Source organism: Zeus faber, assembly GCF_960531495.2.
Source record: "Zeus faber genome assembly, chromosome: 9".
Taxonomy (NCBI): Eukaryota; Metazoa; Chordata; class Actinopteri; order Zeiformes; family Zeidae; genus Zeus; species Zeus faber.
In genome coordinates, this window is record NC_137197.1 from 21,384,509 (window position 1) to 21,404,281 (window position 19,773).

General features: G+C 43.1%; 2 protein-coding genes across 2 annotated transcripts in view; both read left to right on the top strand.

Moving 5' to 3' along the window:
- The first annotated feature begins 116 nt into the window (after positions 1–116).
- Positions 117–4,955, top strand: txndc17 (thioredoxin domain containing 17). Its single transcript, XM_080007549.1, has 4 exons — positions 117–385; positions 3,239–3,320; positions 4,027–4,102; positions 4,474–4,955. The coding sequence occupies exons 1-4, from the start codon at positions 241–243 to the stop codon at positions 4,540–4,542; spliced, it is 372 nt and encodes a 123-aa protein (XP_079863675.1). The 5' UTR covers positions 117–240; the 3' UTR covers positions 4,543–4,955.
- Positions 4,956–5,866: 911 nt separating this feature from the next.
- The window catches only part of nxn (nucleoredoxin), a 48,712-nt gene continuing 34,805 nt past the window's right edge, over positions 5,867–19,773 (top strand). Inside the window, exon 1 of the mRNA XM_080007479.1 lies at positions 5,867–6,377. Coding sequence (XP_079863605.1) covers positions 6,069–6,377 — 309 coding nt within the window. The 5' untranslated portion in view covers positions 5,867–6,068. The remainder of the gene's footprint in view (positions 6,378–19,773) is intronic.

Here is a 19,773-nt window from a genome sequence, read left to right on the forward strand (position 1 = left end):
GTGTCTATGCTCGCATGCATCTAGCCGTTAGAAAAGGGTTTTTAATTGCCACCGCGCTGACCCTTTAAGAACCTTTGCACATACCGGAAGTGTAATTGGTGTCGTCACACGTTGCAGGCGGCTCCTCCTGAGTGTTCCCCAGTCGCAGTGTGCACGGACAGTGCACTTCTCCCGTCAACACTCACTTTCACTTCCATTTATTGTCATTTTAAGCTCATTTTCAGGTCAACTCGGTCCGCCATGTCCCACTACGAAGAGGTGCGAGTTCACGGCTATGGTGAATTCTGCCAGGCTGTGTCTGACAGGAAGGGGAAGGATATTTTTGCGTATTTCTCTGGCGATAAAGACGCCCAGGGGGCGAGCTGGTGTCCAGACTGTGTGAAAGGTAAATATTGCGGAACAGTCACTGCCGTTCACAGTAATTTAAAGCCAAGGCTGTACTGATACTGTGTGTGCCAGGGTGGAGCGCACAATGTCTGTACAGATTTGATTTTATATACTGTACATGTCTGCAAACTATAGTCACTATTTACTGTGTATGTCTGGAAACTATAATCACCATTTACTGTATATGTCTGCAAACTATAATCACCATTTACTGTATATGTCTGCAAACTATAATCACCATTTACTGTATATGTCTGGAAACTATAGTCACTATTTACTGCATATGTCTACAGAGTATAATCACTATTTACTGTATATGTCTACAGACTATAATCACTATTTACTGTATATGTCTGGAAACTATAATCACTATTTACTGTATGTCTGCAAACTATAATCACTATTTACTGTATATGTCTACAGACTATAATCACTATTTACTGTATATGTCTGGAAACTATAATCACTATTTACTGTATGTCTGCAAACTATAATCACTATTTACTGTATATGTAGGCAAACTATAATCACTATTTACGGTATATGTCTGCAAACTATAATCACTATTTACTATATATGTAGGCAAACTATAATCACATTTTGCTGTATATGTAGGCAAACAAATCACTATTTGCTGTATATGTAAGCCAACTATAATCATTTTTTACTGAATATGTAGGCAAACTATGATCACTATTTACCATATATGTCTGCAAACTATAATCACTATTTACTGTATATGTCTGCAAACTATAATCACTATTTACTGTATATGTAGGCAAACTATAATCACTATTTACTGTATGTCTGCAAACTATAATCACTATTTACTGTATATGTAGGCAAACTATAATCACTAATTACTTCATATGTCTGTAAACTATAATCACTATTCACTGGATATGTAGGCAAACTATTATCACAATTTACTGGCTATGTTGGTAAGCTAATCACTATTTACTGTATATGTAGGCAAACTATAATTACTAATTAATGGATATGTCTGCAAACTATATTCACTCTTTGCTGTATATGTAGGCAAACAATAATCACTATTTACTACATATGTAGGCAAACTATAATCACTATTTAATGTATATATATATAAACTATAGTAACTATTTACTGTATATGTAGGAAAACTAATCACTTTTTACTGTATATGTAGGCAAAATATAATCACTATTTACTGTATACGTCTGCAAACTATAATCACTATTCACTGTATATGTAGGCAAACTATAATCACTATTTACTTTATATGTCTGCAAACTGTAATCACTATTCACTGGATATGTAGGCAAACTATAATCACAATTTACTGGCTATATAGGTAAGCTATAATCACTATTTACTGTATATGTAGGCCAAATAATCACTATTTACTGTACATGTAGGCAAACTATAATAACTATTTACTTTATATGTCTGCAAACTATATTCACTAATTACTGTATATGTCTGGAAACTATAATCACTATTTACTGTATATATCTATAAACTATAGTAACTATTTACTGTACATGTAGGCCAACTATAATCACTATTTACTGTATATATCTATAAACTATAGTTACTATTTACTGTACATGCAGGCAAACTATAATCACATTTTACTGTATATGTAGGCCAACTATAACCATTATTTACTGTATATGTAAGCAAACTATAATCACTTTTTACTGTATATGTCTGCATTCTTTAATCACTTTACTGTATATATAGGCAAACTGATCACTATATACTGTATATGTAGGGAAACTAATCACTACTGTATATGTCTGCAAACTATAATCACTATTTACTGTATATGTAGGCAAACTATAATCTTTATTTACTGTATATGTAGGCAAATTATAATCATTATTTACTGTTCATGTCTGCAAATTATTATCACTATTTACTGTATATGTAGGCAAACTATAATCACTATTTACTGTATATGTCTGCAAACTATAATCACTATTTACTGTATATGTCTGCAAACTATAATCACTATTTACTGTATATGTAGGCAAGCAATAATCACTGTTTACTGTATATGTAGGCAAGCTATAATCACTGTTTACTGTATATGTAGGCAACTATAGTCAATATTTATTGTATATATCGGAAATCTGTAATCACCATTTACTGTATATGTAGGTAAACTGGAATCACTATTTACTTTGTCTGCAAACTATATTTACTATTTGCTGTATATGTAGGCAAACTCTAATCGCTATTTACTATACATGTAGGGAAACTATAATCAGCATTTACTGAATAAGTCTGCAAACTATAATCACTATTTACTGTATATGTAGGCAAACTAGAATCTCTATTTACTTTGTCTGCAAACTATAATCACTATTTACTGTATATGTAGGCAAACTAATGAATATATACTGTATATGTAGGCAAACTATAATCACTAATTACTGTATATGATTGCAAACTATAATCACTATTTACTTTATAAGTAGGCAATCTATATCTATCTATCTATCTATCTATCTATCTATCTATCTATCTATCTATCTATCTATCTATCTATCTATCTATCTATCTATCTATCTGTCGATCTTTCTATCATCAATCTATCTGTCTATATGACTATCAATATATATACATATCTGTCTATCTATCTATGTATCTATGTCTGTCCGTCCATCTGTCCGTCCGTCGGTCCGTCCGTCTATCTATGTTGCTCACATATTCTTCATATAATTCACATGTACATGAGCTATTTTCAATGGCAACTATGTCTTGTTGAGTTTTTATAGATGCTTGTTTTGGCCTGGACAAACATTTAAGGTTTAATGCACAGTAATGCACCCCATGGTTCACATCTTCCTCTCTGTCACTGCAGCGGAGCCAGTGGTGAGAGGAGAGATGCCTCACCTTCCAGAAGGCTCTGTGTTCATTTACTGCCAGGTCGGAGAGAGGGCCTAGTAAGGATTTAACTCCCGTTTCTTGCAAATAAATAGTAACCAAGTGTTATCAAATCCATTTGATTTATAGAGCTCTTTTTAATAAAAGGTTGTGATGTGCTTCACAGAGGGCAGCAATAAGAGAAACAAATTAAATGGAGAAAACATGCACAACTCACACAGAGTACGTACAGTATGCCTACACATATGTGATTTACAAAGGTAACAAATGGGACAAGAGTGGGTGAATTACTCACATATGTGAGAGATTAAAATTATGTTGTCAGATAACTTTTAAAAGATTCAACTCTTTTTTTGAGGGAGACAACTCCAGAGTATTTTAGAGTCTGTTAATCACTGTTGCATAGACAACACTGAATTAAAGGTTAAATAGATGAGTCTAAAGACAATTCACATGTGATTGTGTTTTGATTCTAATCAATACCATGTTATAAACAAAACAAATCCAAGTTGTTTAGCTTGTTTGAGATAGTGCTATTAAATATGGTAGTAATTTATAGTTTATTCAATTAATATATGTTTGTTCTTTGCTCCAGTTAGAAGTACCCAAACAATGACTTCAATGTCTTCTTAAAGTCATTGTTTGGATCATACCAAGAGGTGCAACAAATCCTAATTATTTTTGCTTGTTTGAGATTAAACATGGTTGTATTCCACAGGTTAATCCATTGACATCTGTTTCTATTTTCATTTATTTTTGCTCCAGTTGGAAGGATCCAAACAATGACTTTAAGAAGACATTAAAGCTCATCGGCGTTCCCACTCTACTGCGATATGGCACAGTAAGACTAACTTCCAATTAATCTTCATTGTGTCAGACATGGAGTAGTTAAGTTATATATCTGTGATTCATATTTTTTTACACTTACACACTTACAGATCCAATTCGATTTACAGATCATTTTGTTTTATTAATTCTACAGTAAGTCAAGGCTCAACTAAAGCAGCCCAAATGTTTTTTTTATTTTTCATTTTCTTTGTGGGAGACATTCTCTTGCAGTTATTCTTCTATCGATTTCTAACTAAAGCCAAATCTCCGCTATGAGCAGTTATTTTGAATATTTGTGTCTACGAATGTGTTTGAAAAAAAATCAATATGAGCTTCATTCATCTCGCAATAGCGTTGCAAATGTTTTTATGTCTCCTCTTTCAGCCTCAGAAGTTGGTAGAGGAGGAATGCTTCAAAGCCGACCTCGTCAGGATGATGTTTACCGAAGACTGAGATGACATGTCATGCTTTATCATCCTTCAGAATTCAGAAATGATTCACTGTTGTCTTACTGGGAAAAAAAATGTTGGTAACACTGCATACTATACCTACAATGTGTTGTTAAATATTGATTGTCTCACAGTCCAGAACAAATGCAATTGGAGGCCTTAGTAATAACTGTTTGAATTTTATACTCTGATATCTGCAATAGAAGTGTCTAGAGGAAATGGAATGCGTAGTTGGTCAAGTTGCTTAAATGACATACATTATTACAATGGTTTTCACATGTAAGTGTAACTGGGAAAGTCTTTCAATCATACAACAAGTTATCTGCTAAGAATCGTATTCTATATTAGTTCGTGTTTCTCGCAGTGACCAGTGTGAACCTCGCAGTTGAAAATAAAACAAGTGATTTCTAAATGACATTTCAAGGTCGACGTTTTTTTCTGAATTGTCAATGTGCTTATTTTATGTCAAAATGACTCGAGTTCCTCTGCATCGGTCAACATTTCTGAAATTAGGAAAACCTAATACTAAGCTTCATACTTCCCTCTCGGGAAACACCTCAATGAACCCAACTCACTTTGTACTTACCCTTCACACTTAGCCGTACGGAGAAATCCGAGAAAATCTTTGTACTTACCTGCCCAGATTTATTTGAGAAAAAAAAGTAACAGTTGGATTTATTCCTGTTCCAAAATACTCGCTTTGCCATCTGACCTCAAGGAAACAGTTTGAACGGTTCATAACCCAGTCTGTTTCTACCTAACACATATAGTCCTTAACCTCACACTTACCATCAATATTTATTGAATAAGATGGAGACGATTTGTTCAGAAAATGAGTCAAATCTATTTAAATATTGTCTCAGTATTTCACCTCTTGATACCTGCAGATACGATGAATGGACACTAGATGGCAGTCTCACTATTTGCAAGCGTGTACTATTTAGACTGAAAATAACTGCCATTATAGTATTTGTCGTATTTGAAGAAAGTATTTTAGATCCGTCTATGTTATCACGAAGAACATCTTTTTATTCCCGGATCAAAAATAATTTAATCAGTAATCATCTGATACAATATATATATATATTTTTTAAATCAATGTTCAGAATTGCTTTTTTTTTTTTTTTTCTTCGTAAAATCGTACACCGGGAAATGAACTTTGAACGGAATTTCAAAACATAGAAACGATCAAAATAATTCGAACGCCATATCTGTTTTTTCTCTGAATACCCCGGTGTCACAAGTGCGTGTATGCGTTCGGGGAAGGGCGCTGCAGCGGGAGCGCGCATTCCTGCACACACCTCACGCGTTCGATCGATCAGCCGGGCACGGGCACGGGCACGACGTTCGGACGCACGCCGCTCTGCTCCGGAGCTCCGAGAAGCAAAACCCCCAAAAACACACACACACACACACACACACACGCACGCACGCAAACCCTTAAATCGGGGTTTTGATGCGCAGTTGTGCGAGAACCGAGGATTAAAAAAAAAAAAAAAAAAAAAAAAAAGGCAAAGAGCCGCGGCGGCGATGTCGGAGCTTCTGGTGGACCTTCTGGGAGAGCGGCTCGTCGGCAGGGACAGAGCCGAGCTGGACGTGCAGGCGCTGGGCGGCGGAGTGGCGCTGCTCGGGCTCTACTTCGGGTGCAGCCTGAACGGCCCCTGCAAGCAGTTCAACTCCAGCCTGAGCGACTTCTACGCCAAGTTCAAGAAATCCTCCGAGCACAAGGACAAGCTGGAGATCGTCTTCATCTCCTCCGACCAGGACCAGAAGCACTGGCAGGACTTCTTGCAGGAGATGCCGTGGCCGGCGCTGCCCTTCAAAGACCGGCACAAAAAGGTGCGTGTGCGTGGGGTCAGGGGTGGTGGTGGTGGTAGTAGTAGTGGTGGTGGTGGAGTGTGGTTAAATGAATAGGTTCCATTCAATAATTTCTGTTTCTTCTTGTGTCTAGTGACAATCCATGGGCTGCTTGCTGGGTTATTCTCTGCACAGGTGTATTTGCTTTAAATCAGGGAATGAGATGTGCTGTTAGAAACATGGCGCAACCCAAATACCCATTAAACACATGAAGTCCAAATATTGAAATAAATAAAAAGTATGGGATCGTTTGTGGCATGACACATCAGTAATGGCAACAAAACACACACACACACACACACACTATAGTCTATGCAGAAGTGGCTTTTTGTATTATGTGGTTTCAAATAGAATTTAATTCTCTATGAGCTTTCCCCCCAAAATAAAACGACTGAATATAATGAGAAATAAAATATGTGAACATATTAATACCAGGAAATATTTGAGAGGCCTTCATATAATTACTTTGATATTCCTGACAAATGTTAAGTTTACATGAGAATTTGTAGTAGAGGGGGAAAAAAAGCCATCTGTACTTGTCTTATTTAAGCTTTATTTGCCAAGAAAATTCCTAATTATAATTTCCTAATCCAAATTATGAGGCGTCAATGACAATACGAAATTTACAAAAGTATAATTTAATAATGGAATTACCAGTTCCATTCTGTTACATTACCTTTTGTTTAAAACCTTGTCGTTTCATTCATTTGAACAAAAAGGTGGACACAGTCTCGGCTGCAGCTTTTGTTATCTTTCTGACTGTGTTTCCATTGTTAAGCTGTTATTTTATATTGATTATTGTGGAGGAACTAAATGAGTTATCCGACAACCTGGGGGGTAAAAACATATAAACAATAAATCACTATTTCCAGGTCTTTTGCTGCTGACTGGCATCAGCATGGCCTATTTAATGTCCTGCTTCCCATTTGATGACATGCCCATGCCTTTCTAACCTCCATAACCTCTGCTGTCCAAATATAATACTCAGATGTCATCCTAAAGTGCAGGTCATTTTTTTATTTTTTTTATTTTTTCACACTTCCAGATGCATCCCCTTGATCAGGCTGTAAAAAATGAAAGATGGAAACACATTGCGTGTAAGGACATGCAAAAAGATAAATTGATGGAAATTCTTTATTTTTTTTTACCAAGCAAATCAGTAAATATTAGGCGTTGTACATAATCGGCAGGAACAAAGCTTTGCTGAGCTGTAGCTATGATTGTTATTTGAGCACCATCAGTAAACATTGACATGTTTGCACAATATGAAATGTTACAATGGTTTGAAAGCCACACATTATTGCAGTGACCTGTATTTTATCAAAATGTCCTTTTCGAGGTTTGTGCTACATTCTTTGCATGGGTAGCGAGAGGCCCAACTATGTAAGTGGATGTGCGTCATGAAATATGATCCGTTTACTGTCTAACTGTGTTATCCTAATATATCTCATGATCTGGAACAATGCCGAATATTTCATCGTCATCATGCAATCTACATCTATAGAGCTGTGACCTTGTACGCTGGGTACGCATGCACGGATTCAATCAGGGAGCCTGTGATGTGTTTCACATTGCCAATCATTGTTTCTGTTTCACTTCATTATGTAGTCCGGGCATAAATAAAGAATGACGGGCGGGGGGGTGTGACAGTGCCGGGGTCGTCTAGTTCTCGTCTGGGGCGGGGCAAAACTGAAGCCACGGTCCGGCGTGGGTGGATCATAAATGCCTCTGGGGGGGGGGGGGAAATATATCTGTGGAATAAACAGGTATTGTTCGGCTCCTGGTGCAGCCATTAATTCTCTCGGCTGCACAGCAGCAGAGCGAGGCGGCATCGAATCCTAGTTCAGCAGATGCCTGCACTTAATCTGCTGGGGTTTTTTTTTTTTTTGCTTTTTTTTTCTTTGCTTTTTTGGATTCTTCCATTGTAAGCCGTCACTGGCAACGGTTTTAATAGACATAGCAGAACCAAAGCAATGTACATGTACAATGCCTTGTACATTTATACTATTTCCCTGTGTCTCACGTATGCATGCATTTCATATTTTTGATAAGGCCCTAGTTGTTTATCCTTCTTTGTTTCCCTATACAAACATTGACTCCTTTTTCTTATCCCCAAATTTCTGGTATACTATTCTGGTGCAAATGGAACAGGCGTAATGTTTTATTTTCTCCACCTATAAGATAAGAAGATTTTTTTTTTTTCTGCATGTTGTCACAACGTGGGATACTAAAGCCTCATCTATTGAATCTATTAAATATTCTGTTAATAACATTCATTATTACAAACCCTTCCAGCAGAAGGGACGGATTTGGCTATTCACGGTGTTGGATCACCCTGTTTGTCACGTCCAACCGAGGCTAACAATTCTATTCTGTTGATGTTACTATCTCACATCTCTGTTTTGGCTCCGGGCGAGCGAGGAAGTGTTTTGGGGTCCGTCTGCTCCGCCGGGCTCTGAGAGGTCTGAGTGTGAGGACTGATGTTGACCTGGGGCGGAGGGAACGTGTTGATGTTGTGGTTCCGTGGAGACTAAGTGGCTCACTTACCCCCCTCACTCCCACTCTGCTGCCCGGCCGGGGCACTTCAGGGCTGCTGCAAGCCGAGCCCATCTCCGGCCAGGGGAGGCGATGTTCCTTCAATCAAAAAGATATGTCTTTTATAAATGTGACTTAACAGATTATATTGCGCCTTCTTCTACGGCGTTGATGGCTTTTTTAGTTTTTGTTTGTGGTACTGCTCGTTTGAAAACAAGTAAATCGGTCACTTTTAAATTCTGCCTCGTGAGGGGAAAGACTGTTTGTCGTTAATATTTTCCAGCCACGTCGTGTTGGAGAAAGGCGCTTTGAAGCGAGAGGTCTAAGTGTGTCTACAGGAGACGCGAGCGGCGAGTTTGGGAGGGTGGACATCTGGCCGCGCTGAGGGGAGGCACAGCTGTCTCGATAGGAGTGTCTTGGCTCGCTGGCAGTGCCTTACATGGACTTCTCGCGCTGGAGTGGGAGCGCTCCGCGTAAATCAATGGAGGCCTTTGCCAAGTCTTTGTGAAAGGCCGGCTCTGCCAGCGGAGCGCGCGCGCGCGCGCGGGGGGGGGGGGGGCAAAACTGTGACGCTGCCAGCGCCGTTCCCCCTGCAGAACTCTGAGGGGGAGGATCCCAAATCGGCCAGAGAAAGGCCTCTTGTTCACTGTACCCCACAGTGAACAAGAGCCCACTGAGACAGGGCATCCTTTCAGCGGGCTCAAAGCCACAGCTGTGAAGGGCTTCAGAGAGGGGCTAACTGAGCCTGTCGTCGGTCTGTGGCTTATCTGATGAGAGCTAGACGGCAACCTGCTCCTCGTGCACCTCCGCCCTGTGCCTGTTGGACGCCTCCAGCTCAGCACAAGTGGCCGACGAACAATCACCCCCACCCCCCCCACCCCCCCCTTACCCACCGCGGGTGATCGTTGGAGTGGTGCGCTCCGTCGGTCTCGGGGGTTGTCAGTCATTTTCGTTCGTTTTAGCAAATAATATTCACTGGATGTACATTTCCTGACGCTGTTACGTTTTGCATAATGGGGTGCAATAACATTTCAACGCGATTTTGGTGTATGCAATGGTACATGAGATCACGTGGCGTCTTTAACATAAACGACATGGGAACACTGTAACTATTCAGGTTTAGGAGGTATGGTATTCAAACATGATCCTCTCACTGGTAAAGAAAACAAACAATTGTCAATCAAATACTGATGCATATACCTCCCTTTAAACCAAGTAGCCCGACCCCTTTTTATTGCATACATACTGTAGAAATCACTTTAAATTTCAGAATAGTTGCCTTATAAAACACGAACAAAGGCAATGGAATAACAAAAAACAGGACTGGGTGAGTATAGACCAACTACTATACTCTATATTTAGTGTGTGTGTGTGTGTGTGTGTGTGTGTGTGTGTGTGTGTGTGTGTGTGTGTGTGTGTGTGTGTGTGTGTGTGTGTGTGTGTGTGTGTGTGTGTGTGTGTGTGTGTGTGTGTGTGTGTGTGTGTGTGTGTGCAATAGATTAGATACATTACAATCGACTGTTTTATTGTACACTCAGACAGAAAATATCACGCCTACACTTAATCATTCAGTTGCTCTTCATGTATTTTTTTTTTTTAATACAGTAGTAAAAGAAAATGTAGGTTAACACTCTTCAGACTAAAGTCATTGTGTTTTGTTTTTTTTCTTACACGTATACAAAGTTTTTGAGGAGATAATGTATTGAAATGGCCTCAATGGTAGTACGAAGAAAAACGTGTGTGTGTGTGTGTGTGTGTGTGTGTGTGTGTGTGTGTGTGTGTGTGTGTGTGTGTGTGTGTGTGTGTGTGTGTGTGTGTGTGTGTGTGTGTGTGTGTGTGTGTGTGTGAGATAATGAATTCACATCACACACTGTTATTTCTTTACTTCCCGGGTCGTTAAGTGAGTGCACCGAAAACACTGCAACTTCTATATTTCTACAGTAGCGATCGATCGTTTGAGCTCCATTCCAGCCTAATGGATGTTCCCGCTCTGATCGTGGCTTCCTCGTCGGAGAGCCTGTGTTCGGCCGCGGTCTCCGTGGTGTCATGTGGCTCCATTTTCCCTCGGCCGCGGGTCCCCGTCGTCGCGCACAGTGTTTGACGAGAGCTTACGTGAGGAATGTGCGCGGATTCCAGCTCCGGTGAAGCAGCAAGGGCCAGAGTGCGGGGAAGCGGCCGGTGGGCGGGGTCTGCAGGCGTCCGGCCATGCCAGCCCCCACCTCTCACACCGAGCTCCCGTTACAGTTTCTCCTTGCAGTGTGTTGGTTCTTCTTTACTGGGGAGGGGGGTCTATATAGTGTTGTGAGACACAACAATGGAGATCTCCTCAGGGGTGAAGTTCAGGGTGTTGAGTTTCCCACCCGGCACCCGGTGTGCGCCTTGTAAAACCTCCCCACCCTCCGTTCCTCCTCTTTGCAACCAAATCTGTTTTCACTTCCGTTATCTGCCTGTAAATGCAACACACGATGGGCGGAGGGAGGCGGGTGAGGGGGGCCGCGACCCGGGCCTGTGGTTCACCCTCCACCGAAATGATACTCTGGGACTGGCTCTTCCTCTCCGTCCACATACTCTCCAGCTGGATTGTTCCACGGCGCTGTGTGGTTTTGAACCGGGATTTTCTTCTTTTTTTTTTTTCCAACGGAAGACTGAAGTTGAAAGATAACACGCGCAGCTATTCTTCACCACAGTGTCCAAGGATGCACTGCGGTGGAGGCATTGCGACGCGAGCGGCCGATGATCCTAAACTGTTGTATATTTTCCCCATAAGAGCTTAATTGTCCAACGACTACCAGACCAGAGAGTAGCTGCGTTTTTCCATCCTGCTTTACAAATCACACGAATGCAGTAGAGCCGTGGAGGCACAATGGCTTGATGTTCCACTGAGTGTAGACCAAGCCTCTTTTTTTTTTTTTCCCATGGAAATAAACAGATACTTGTCGTTTCCACCCTCATCTGTTCTTTTTTTCTTTTTTCCCCCCCAAAGCATTGCTGTCCAGGTTAGTGTGGAGACATGGCGGTTTATTGGTCCTTTTCTTATTATTATTATTTTTTGCTCCCAGTGCTCTGAAAGCACTTTTGCAGGAGGGTAGTGGTTCCCGGACCCTCCCCCGGTCCATCCCCGGCTCTTCTAATTGCCCCGCTCAGCTGCCTTTCCAGTATAATAACAGGATGGCGGCCACAGGGGTACCCGCCATCCAGAACTGTCTTTGGCTGCCCCTTTGTTATCTCTCCTAGATTGAATGCTACTCTCGGTGATTACCCAGTTTCTCCTTCATTATCCCTGCTGGTTATCTCCTCTGGTGGATGTGGAAGAGGGTGTGATGGACTCGATGTGGAAATGTATATGCAGTTAGAGCCTGGCGATTTGAATAGAATATGATACTGGATATCATATCATTTTTATATATTTACAGTAATAACCAGAGATATCGCTTGAATGGAGTCTCAAAGGTCCTAAAGGCATGCAGCCTTTAAGAACCTTTCAGACTCCATAATGTCATGTGATAACATATTATATCCATATTACAAATGACCCTAATTATTAATGACCCGCCCCCCCAAAACAAATTTTCATGTAGATAACTCAAGAAAGCAACGATGACATTTCACTGCATATATGAATGAACGTATGTATATGTATGTGACAAATAAACCTCTTGAATCTTGAATGACCATCTCAAAAAATATGGTCATCTTATTGATATCACATTTTTTTCAAACATATTTGACATTTTTTGTCAATATTGTCCGGCAATGCGAATATTTTACCTTCCAGACGACCTCTGCTAAAACGCTCAACCAATACTGGATCCACTGCGGAGTATCCCCCCCCCCCCCCCCCCCCACACACACACACACACATACACACACACACCGGGGTGTTTTTGATTCGATTTCGATTCTAACTGATTCAGCCTCTTGCTGCTGTTTCAACAGAGGCTGTGCTGATGGACTCGCTGTCCCGGTCCACCTCACGTCACATGGAGTCATTGACGTCCGTTCCCGTTGTCTCGCTTCCAACGGAGTCGGTCCATTGCGTTCAGTTTCGGGACTTGTATAAATATTTGACAACTGGTGGCGCTAATTTCTGTGAAATCATCTCAATAATCCTAGCATTGGGGTTTATTTTTTTGGTTTGTTTGTTTGTAATTGTGCCCGCACAGCCAGGCCCACACTGCAAAGAGCTTTTACTCATCATTGGTTATTTTGAGATGATGTGTAAATACACTGGGCTCTGGTCTAAGTGTAGGACTGGCAGCATAATGGATGATGAGAGAAAATAGCAGCTTAGTTGCACCTTCAGAGTGTGTGGGGGTGGGTGGGGCGGCATTGCATGTAGGGATGCCTGCAAGCTTCCCTCCTTCAGCTTCTGCCGCTGGTCGCCCCAGCCAGGGCCCAGGAACAGTGTGGAAGTCTTTCTGTGTGTTAGTACATAGCATCTCCCTCCCCAAGAGTCCTCTGAGCAGCCCCACACTGCTCACTTCTGATGGGGTGAGTGTGGAAGAAGTGGTCCAAAAAAATTGCCCTCACCCTCCCCAATCCGGACCACAACCGTCGGGCGCATCCCTCTTTGCGGTCGAAAAACCAAAGCCTATGATACCATCAACCTCGAGATGCTCCGGAAACAGCTCTCCAAACTTGGTATCGCCCAATTTGATCTCCATCCTGCAGCAACTGCAGGATGGAGTGCAAGCCAGGGTTCTTACGGGAGGCCTCCAATCAGGGTCCCTCAAAGTTGGGGTTGGGGTCAAGCAAGGCTGTGTTTTAGCACCAGTCTTATTCAACCTCCTGCCCTCAGCCATCACCCACCCCTTCCACCAGGCGCTGGGACACACAGGGAGGGAGGGAATCCACCTGTACTTCCCCCTGACGGAAGTCTATTTACCATGCAACAGCTCCAGGCTCATACCAAGCCAAATTCATGCCAGACACACAACCTGCAGTACACGGAGGATCGTTCTGTCGTGGCACATACCCCTCAATCCATGCAGCATGCCCTTGATACAATCTCTGCCATATAACAGACCTTCTAAAAATCAATATTCAAAAAACTGAAGTCATTGCTCAACTCACAGAGCAACCGTCCTCTCCCCTCAGCTTCCACATCAACGGTGTCCCGCCGATAGTGGTGGACCAGATCACTTACTTTGGCTCGGACCGCTACCTTGACAGTGAAATAAACAATGAAATAAACAGCCGCATCAACACAGCTTTCTGCGTGCTGCCGTACAAGGGTTTTTGAAAATTAAAATCTGAAGGTGAGCACCGAGGTTGCTGTGTACAATGCAGTATGTGTCTCCACCCTGTTCTATGGGGCAGAAACATCGACACCCCCCCCCCCCCTCCCCATACAGACGGCACATCATCAACCCGGAGGCTCTCCTCGACCACCCGCGTGGCCGAGTGTGTGGCTCACGCACATGAAGTGGCACCGGCACCGGCACCAACGGCGCTGATAGCCACTTCTGCCCAGGAGCAAGAGGTGTGCGTGCGTGTGCGTGTGCGTGTGCGTGCGTGTGTGCGTGTGCGCTGCCCCCCTGCTCAGCTCCGTTCCACTCCATGGAGCTCGGAAGGGAAGGCTGAAGCTGCTTGATGGAAGGGGGATGAAATGGCCTGCAATCCAACGTTCTTGGCGATAAAGAAATGGAAGTGAAATTTAAGGAGGGGAAGTGAAATGAATAGAATTGAGGGGAAAAGGGCGTAGTGTGCGAGTGAAGGAGGTTTGGCTCTCCCTTTTTGATGTCGGCGGCAAATTTCGCTCCTTGATGAAATGTCTATAACAGAAGAATAGTCATGAAAGCGGCTCGATCTCTCACACACACACATACACACAGAATCTGACGCTTGCCGCACTTTAGACTGTAGATATAAAGGGTTTCTCATACATGTCGCTGTGAGCACTGAAAGAAGTCTAAGAATTGTGAAATCCAGAAATAGCACTCCTAGACGTATATTTTCGACAGCTGGGGGGGGGGGGGGAAGAGAATCTACGCCCCAGAACTCCCATATCCCCCCTGGGACTGAGCGCATTCAGCCCTGGTCCCCTAATCAGCCTCCATCTTTGGAAGCTTAGATCCAATTAGCACCTGCAATTTCCTCCCAACAGCCAGGGGTAACAAGCCAGGGGTATCCCCACCCCTGCTGGCTCCAGGCTGTGTTATTAGTTATCTTTTTATTTTTTTATTTTTTTTCCAAGGACTTGGTGCTCTTTTGGCGCGGCAGCCTTTGCATACCTCGCCAAAGGCTCCCACCCATGGTTGATCCTCGCCTTCCTCCGAGACAGATGTGAGGCTCGGAGGGCGCCGCTAATCTCCAAAGTAGATAATGAGATGGGCCGAGGAAATATTGTTTCTTGAAGAGCATTTCCATAACACTGAATCAGCTCTTCCAGACAACATTCGTGGCAGGAAGTCGAGAGTTTTTGAAAAGTTGCAAAAAGGACAAATCATCCCGCGTCTTCAAACGTGGCTTTTGTCGGTGCTCAGCAACTCTGAGACCCTAGAAAATGTGTTGCTAATTTATGTGCTGTTCCAGCATTAGTCAGTTCCTTCAAATGAGTGGGAGGAGAGATCGTCGGTGGGAATCGGGGGGAGCCTCGAGTGCTCTCGGCAGATGTCCGACCTGTAGTTTGCTCATTATTGTTCTAATGGAGGAAGTAAATTGCATTCAGTCCCCTTGTGTCATCAGCCCCTGCCATTTCTGCAGGCCAGCCTTCTCGAAGCCCCTGCCGATGTTTTCATTTTGATTGACACAATGCATTTCTCATTTTTATTGTTCGTCTAAATATTCCAAATAGCTGCTTGCTGCCAGGTCTCCTCTCTTCGCTGTGCCCAAGTGATTTGTTCACACCACCACAATATGCGGCCCACATAATTGCACATTAAGTCTTTATGCACAAACCCTGTTTGTGTGTGTGTGTGTGTGTGTGTGTGTGTGTGTGGAGATAATAGCTTACTATTACACTGCATGGCAACAGTCTTCACGACAAATAAAATATGAATCCACTCTTCCCCACATACCGACTCATACAATTATTGATGATCAATCTTGATTTGGTGCATTTGCATATTTTTTAATGTCCTTGGTTAATCTTGATTATCTATTAAGAGACCATGAGCTTTTCATGTACGGAACATAGCATCTACCTGCCTTTTATGCATGCATGTACTGAACTTGAATTTAAACATCCATTCAAGCGATGATTGCATGTGACAAACATGACATTTTAATTGACTAGTTTTCACCAGACTAAATGGAAAACACGTGCACATTTTCCTCACTCCTCAGGTTCATGTTCCCTCTGTTCTAGTGTGTACAAACTCCATATGGACTCCATTGTTTCCAGAAATAAAGGAGCGTTACAGTTTTATGATATTTGGTTAGCTGTGCAAGTAGAAGACTTTTCTCTATTATTGAGCGCTGACAGGGAATCTGTGGAATGTGTAGCACGGGTGGAGGAGAACCAGATGATGAGGTGTGTGTGTGTGTGTGTGTGTGTGTGTGTGTGTGTGTGTGTGTGTGTGTGTGTGTGTGTGTGTGTGTGTGTGTGTGTGTGTGTGTGTGGTTTCATTAATACCAGTGTGCGGAACAGAGGTAAGAAATGAAGGGGGGGGCGGTCCGCCGTTCAGGCAGGCAGGTCGAGCCGTGACAGGATGAAAGCGTGACACAGGAAGTGGTGATTATGTGCGGAGCGAGAGGAATTCCCACTGCACTCGAAGTGAGCGGGATGAAGGCCGCGGAGCCGCCAGGGCAGCGCAGCCTGCTGCTCGCTGTCGGCCGCAGCCTGTTTCATCCTCATCAGTTGGGTGTGTGCGCGTGACACATCCACAGCTGTCGGATCCCGTTGTAGAATCGGTGGTTGTTTATCTCTGTCCGTTCTACCAGAATCCTCGCCGCATGGGCTCTGAACGCATTAAAGCCCTGGTATTTATTCTGCGGCGTGTTTTTCTTTTTGTTTTCTTTTAATTGAGGAGAAGTACGCAAATCATCAAACACCCCCGGTGGTGGAGGGGAAGGGACCCCCTGCTGCCGCCATGCTGTGGGTGAGCTCTGCCTCTGTGTTCGGAGCTAATCGCTGTTTTGATTAGTCTTTTTCACCCAATCTGTTTGGACTGGGAGAACCTATCCCACGGCCATGTTGAATGAAAGGGTTTATCAGCTTAAGCTTGTTGTAAGGAGCCCGAGAGGTCTCATCTTTTCACCGTCAAGCGAGAGCGGCCCTCGGACACAAGTGTCCAGGCAATTAGGGACGCCGCGGTCGCAAAGGGAGATTACTGACACCGTCTCTTTCTTCTCCGCCGCATTGTTAACACGGGCCCTCACTGCATTAAGCCTCCAGATGATTAGCTCTGTTCTTGGAGGGCGACGGAGGACCAGATAACCCGGCGGGGGGGGGGGGGGGGGGAGAGGGAGAGAGGGAGAGAGAGAGAGAGAGAGAACTCAAAAAAATTGATTAATTGTTGATCAATGTCCAGTAAGTAGTACTTTTTTGTTTTTTATAATCTATACACCGATCAGCCACAATATTAAAACCACTGGCAAGTGAAGTGAATAACATTGCTCATCTCATTCCACTGGCACCTGTCCAGGGGTGGGATATATTAGGCAGCAAGTGAACAGTCAGTTCTTGAAGTTGATGTGTTGGAAGCAGGAAAAATGGACAAGCTTAAGGATCTGAGTGACTTTGGCAAGGGCCAAATTGTGATGGCTAGACGACTGGGGCAGAGCATCTTCAAAACGACAGGTTTTGTGGGGTGTTCGCGGTAAGGAGTGGTTAGTACCCACCAAAAGTGGTCCAAGGAAGGAACCGCAACAGGGTCATGGGCGCCCATGGGCTCATTGATGAACGTGGGGAGTGAAGTCTTGCCCGTCTGGTCCGATCCCACAGAAGAGCTCCTGTTGCACATATTGCTGTAAAAGTTCATGCTGCTCTGATAGAAAGGTGTCAGAACACACAGTGCATCACAGCTTGCTGCGTATGGGGCTGTGTAGCTGCAGACCGGCCAGAGTTTCCATGATGACCCCTGTCCACCTCTAAAAGAACCTACAACTGGACCATGGAGCAATGGAAGAAGGTGGCCTGGTCTGATGAATCACCTTTTCTTCTACATCATGTGGATGGTCGGGGTCAGGGTCCGATCCGATGGAGCATCTGTGGGATGTGCTGGAACAACAAGCCTGATCCATGGGGGCCCCACCTCGCAACTACAGGACTTAAAGGATCTGCTGCTCACGTCTTGGTGCCAGATACCACAGGACATCTTCAGAGGTCTTGTGGAGTCCATGCCTCCACGGGTCACAGCTGTTTTGGCAGCACGAGGAGGAGCTACACAATATTAGTGGTTATAAGTGGTGGTTTTAATGTTGTGGCTGATCGGTGCATATTGATTAATGGTTGTATTTTATGTGTTTTGTGTTGGGAGCATCATACTATTAATTGTTAATAGATGTTTGTATCAAAGGTGACTGCACCAAGAACATTAAGAAGACCAAACCAAAAATGCACCTTTGAGTATGAGTTGAATATCGTGCTAGAACAAGGCTACGACGGCATCAGACTTCTCGGTATTCTTATGCAGGAGTGTACATTCGATTTCTTCCTTATGTCTTAAAGTCACAGTCTAACGTCCTACAATACCAAAAAAGGGGCATATAACCTGTTTTTTATTCCATGAACTATCTTTTATTTTCAATATAAATCTTGTGAAAAACGAAGTGAGTCCTTTTTCTGTTGACGCGATCGCCTGTGTCCAATCTCCAAAATCGACTCTGTGTGTGCGGGAGAAACGCACAAATAAACGCACAAATAAACACCATCCAAAATACTTAGAAGAGCCGCGGTTTTAAATGTCGGCAGGGCTTCACTCGCCGCCTGTTCATTTTCCAGCCCCCGTGGTTTCTAAAAAAAAAAAAAACTCACAGGTGTGTGCTCTCCAGGTCTGGAGGCAGCCCGGTCGTACAATACGGTCTCTGTTGTCGTCAGTCAGCCTCTTTTTGTTAAGGATATACAAACGTCAAACATCATTAGATCATCCAGCTTATGTAGGTCTCCCGAAAATCTGACTGTTTGTGCGAATAAATCCCCGCTGGAGACGGGCGAAGCTGATTAAGTGGAACACAATTAAGGGCCAACTCTTGAGTTAAAGGTTTCGTATCAGGAATGTCAGTGCTCCTTGCCAAGTCTCTTTTCCACATCTCTCTTTTCATCTGTCATATAATTATGGTGCAAAGTAAGAGCCAGAGGTATGTACTTAGTGCCCCGATGGCTGGAAGAGGAATAAAACGTACAAACTGATGAGAAACTGATGATTGGAGAGGAGGAGGAGCAGGGTGATTATACGATTGTTTAGAGAAGCGGAGCCCTGTTTGGCGGGACCCGACGTGACGGCGTTTGCTCTCGTCCTTTTTTTTTTTTTTTTTTTTTTTTTAAAGACCGTCCCGTCACGAAAAAAAAGGCTAATCTGTTGCCGTTTAATATGGAGACTTAACCTCACATGTGGAACCACTTTTCCCGTTATCCCTCTTGTCGAGTTCCTCGTGCGGCCGGACACCGTCGAGAGGCGAAGGCCTCTGGTGCCCTTCGTCATTTCTCCTTCCTGCTCTGTTGCTCCAGGTGTTCGGCGTCCCCGCAGCCGAGATGTTCCGCTGACGAACGCGGTGACCGGGTCCGCGGCGCCTTTGTTTTCCTCTTTGCATCCAGTTTTTTTTTTTTTTTTTTTAAGGCTCTCGTAAAAACTCTCATAAGGGCTATATATTAGAAATAAATAAATAAATAAATAAAATGCTCATCTATAAATCTCCTCTCGAGTATACGTTCACCTGGAGTGTGGAGTTTGTCTCTTTT

Bases quoted from the DNA above. Each gene is read 5' to 3' on its own strand.
- txndc17 (XM_080007549.1), top strand. From the start codon at position 241: ATGTCCCACTACGAAGAGGTGCGAGTTCACGGCTATGGTGAATTCTGC. The intron at 3,321-4,026 runs GTAAGGATTTAA...TTTTTGCTCCAG, and splicing joins CAGGTCGGAGAGAGGGCCTA to TTGGAAGGATCCAAACAATG. The intron at 4,103-4,473 runs GTAAGACTAACT...CTCCTCTTTCAG, and splicing joins CTCTACTGCGATATGGCACA to CCTCAGAAGTTGGTAGAGGA.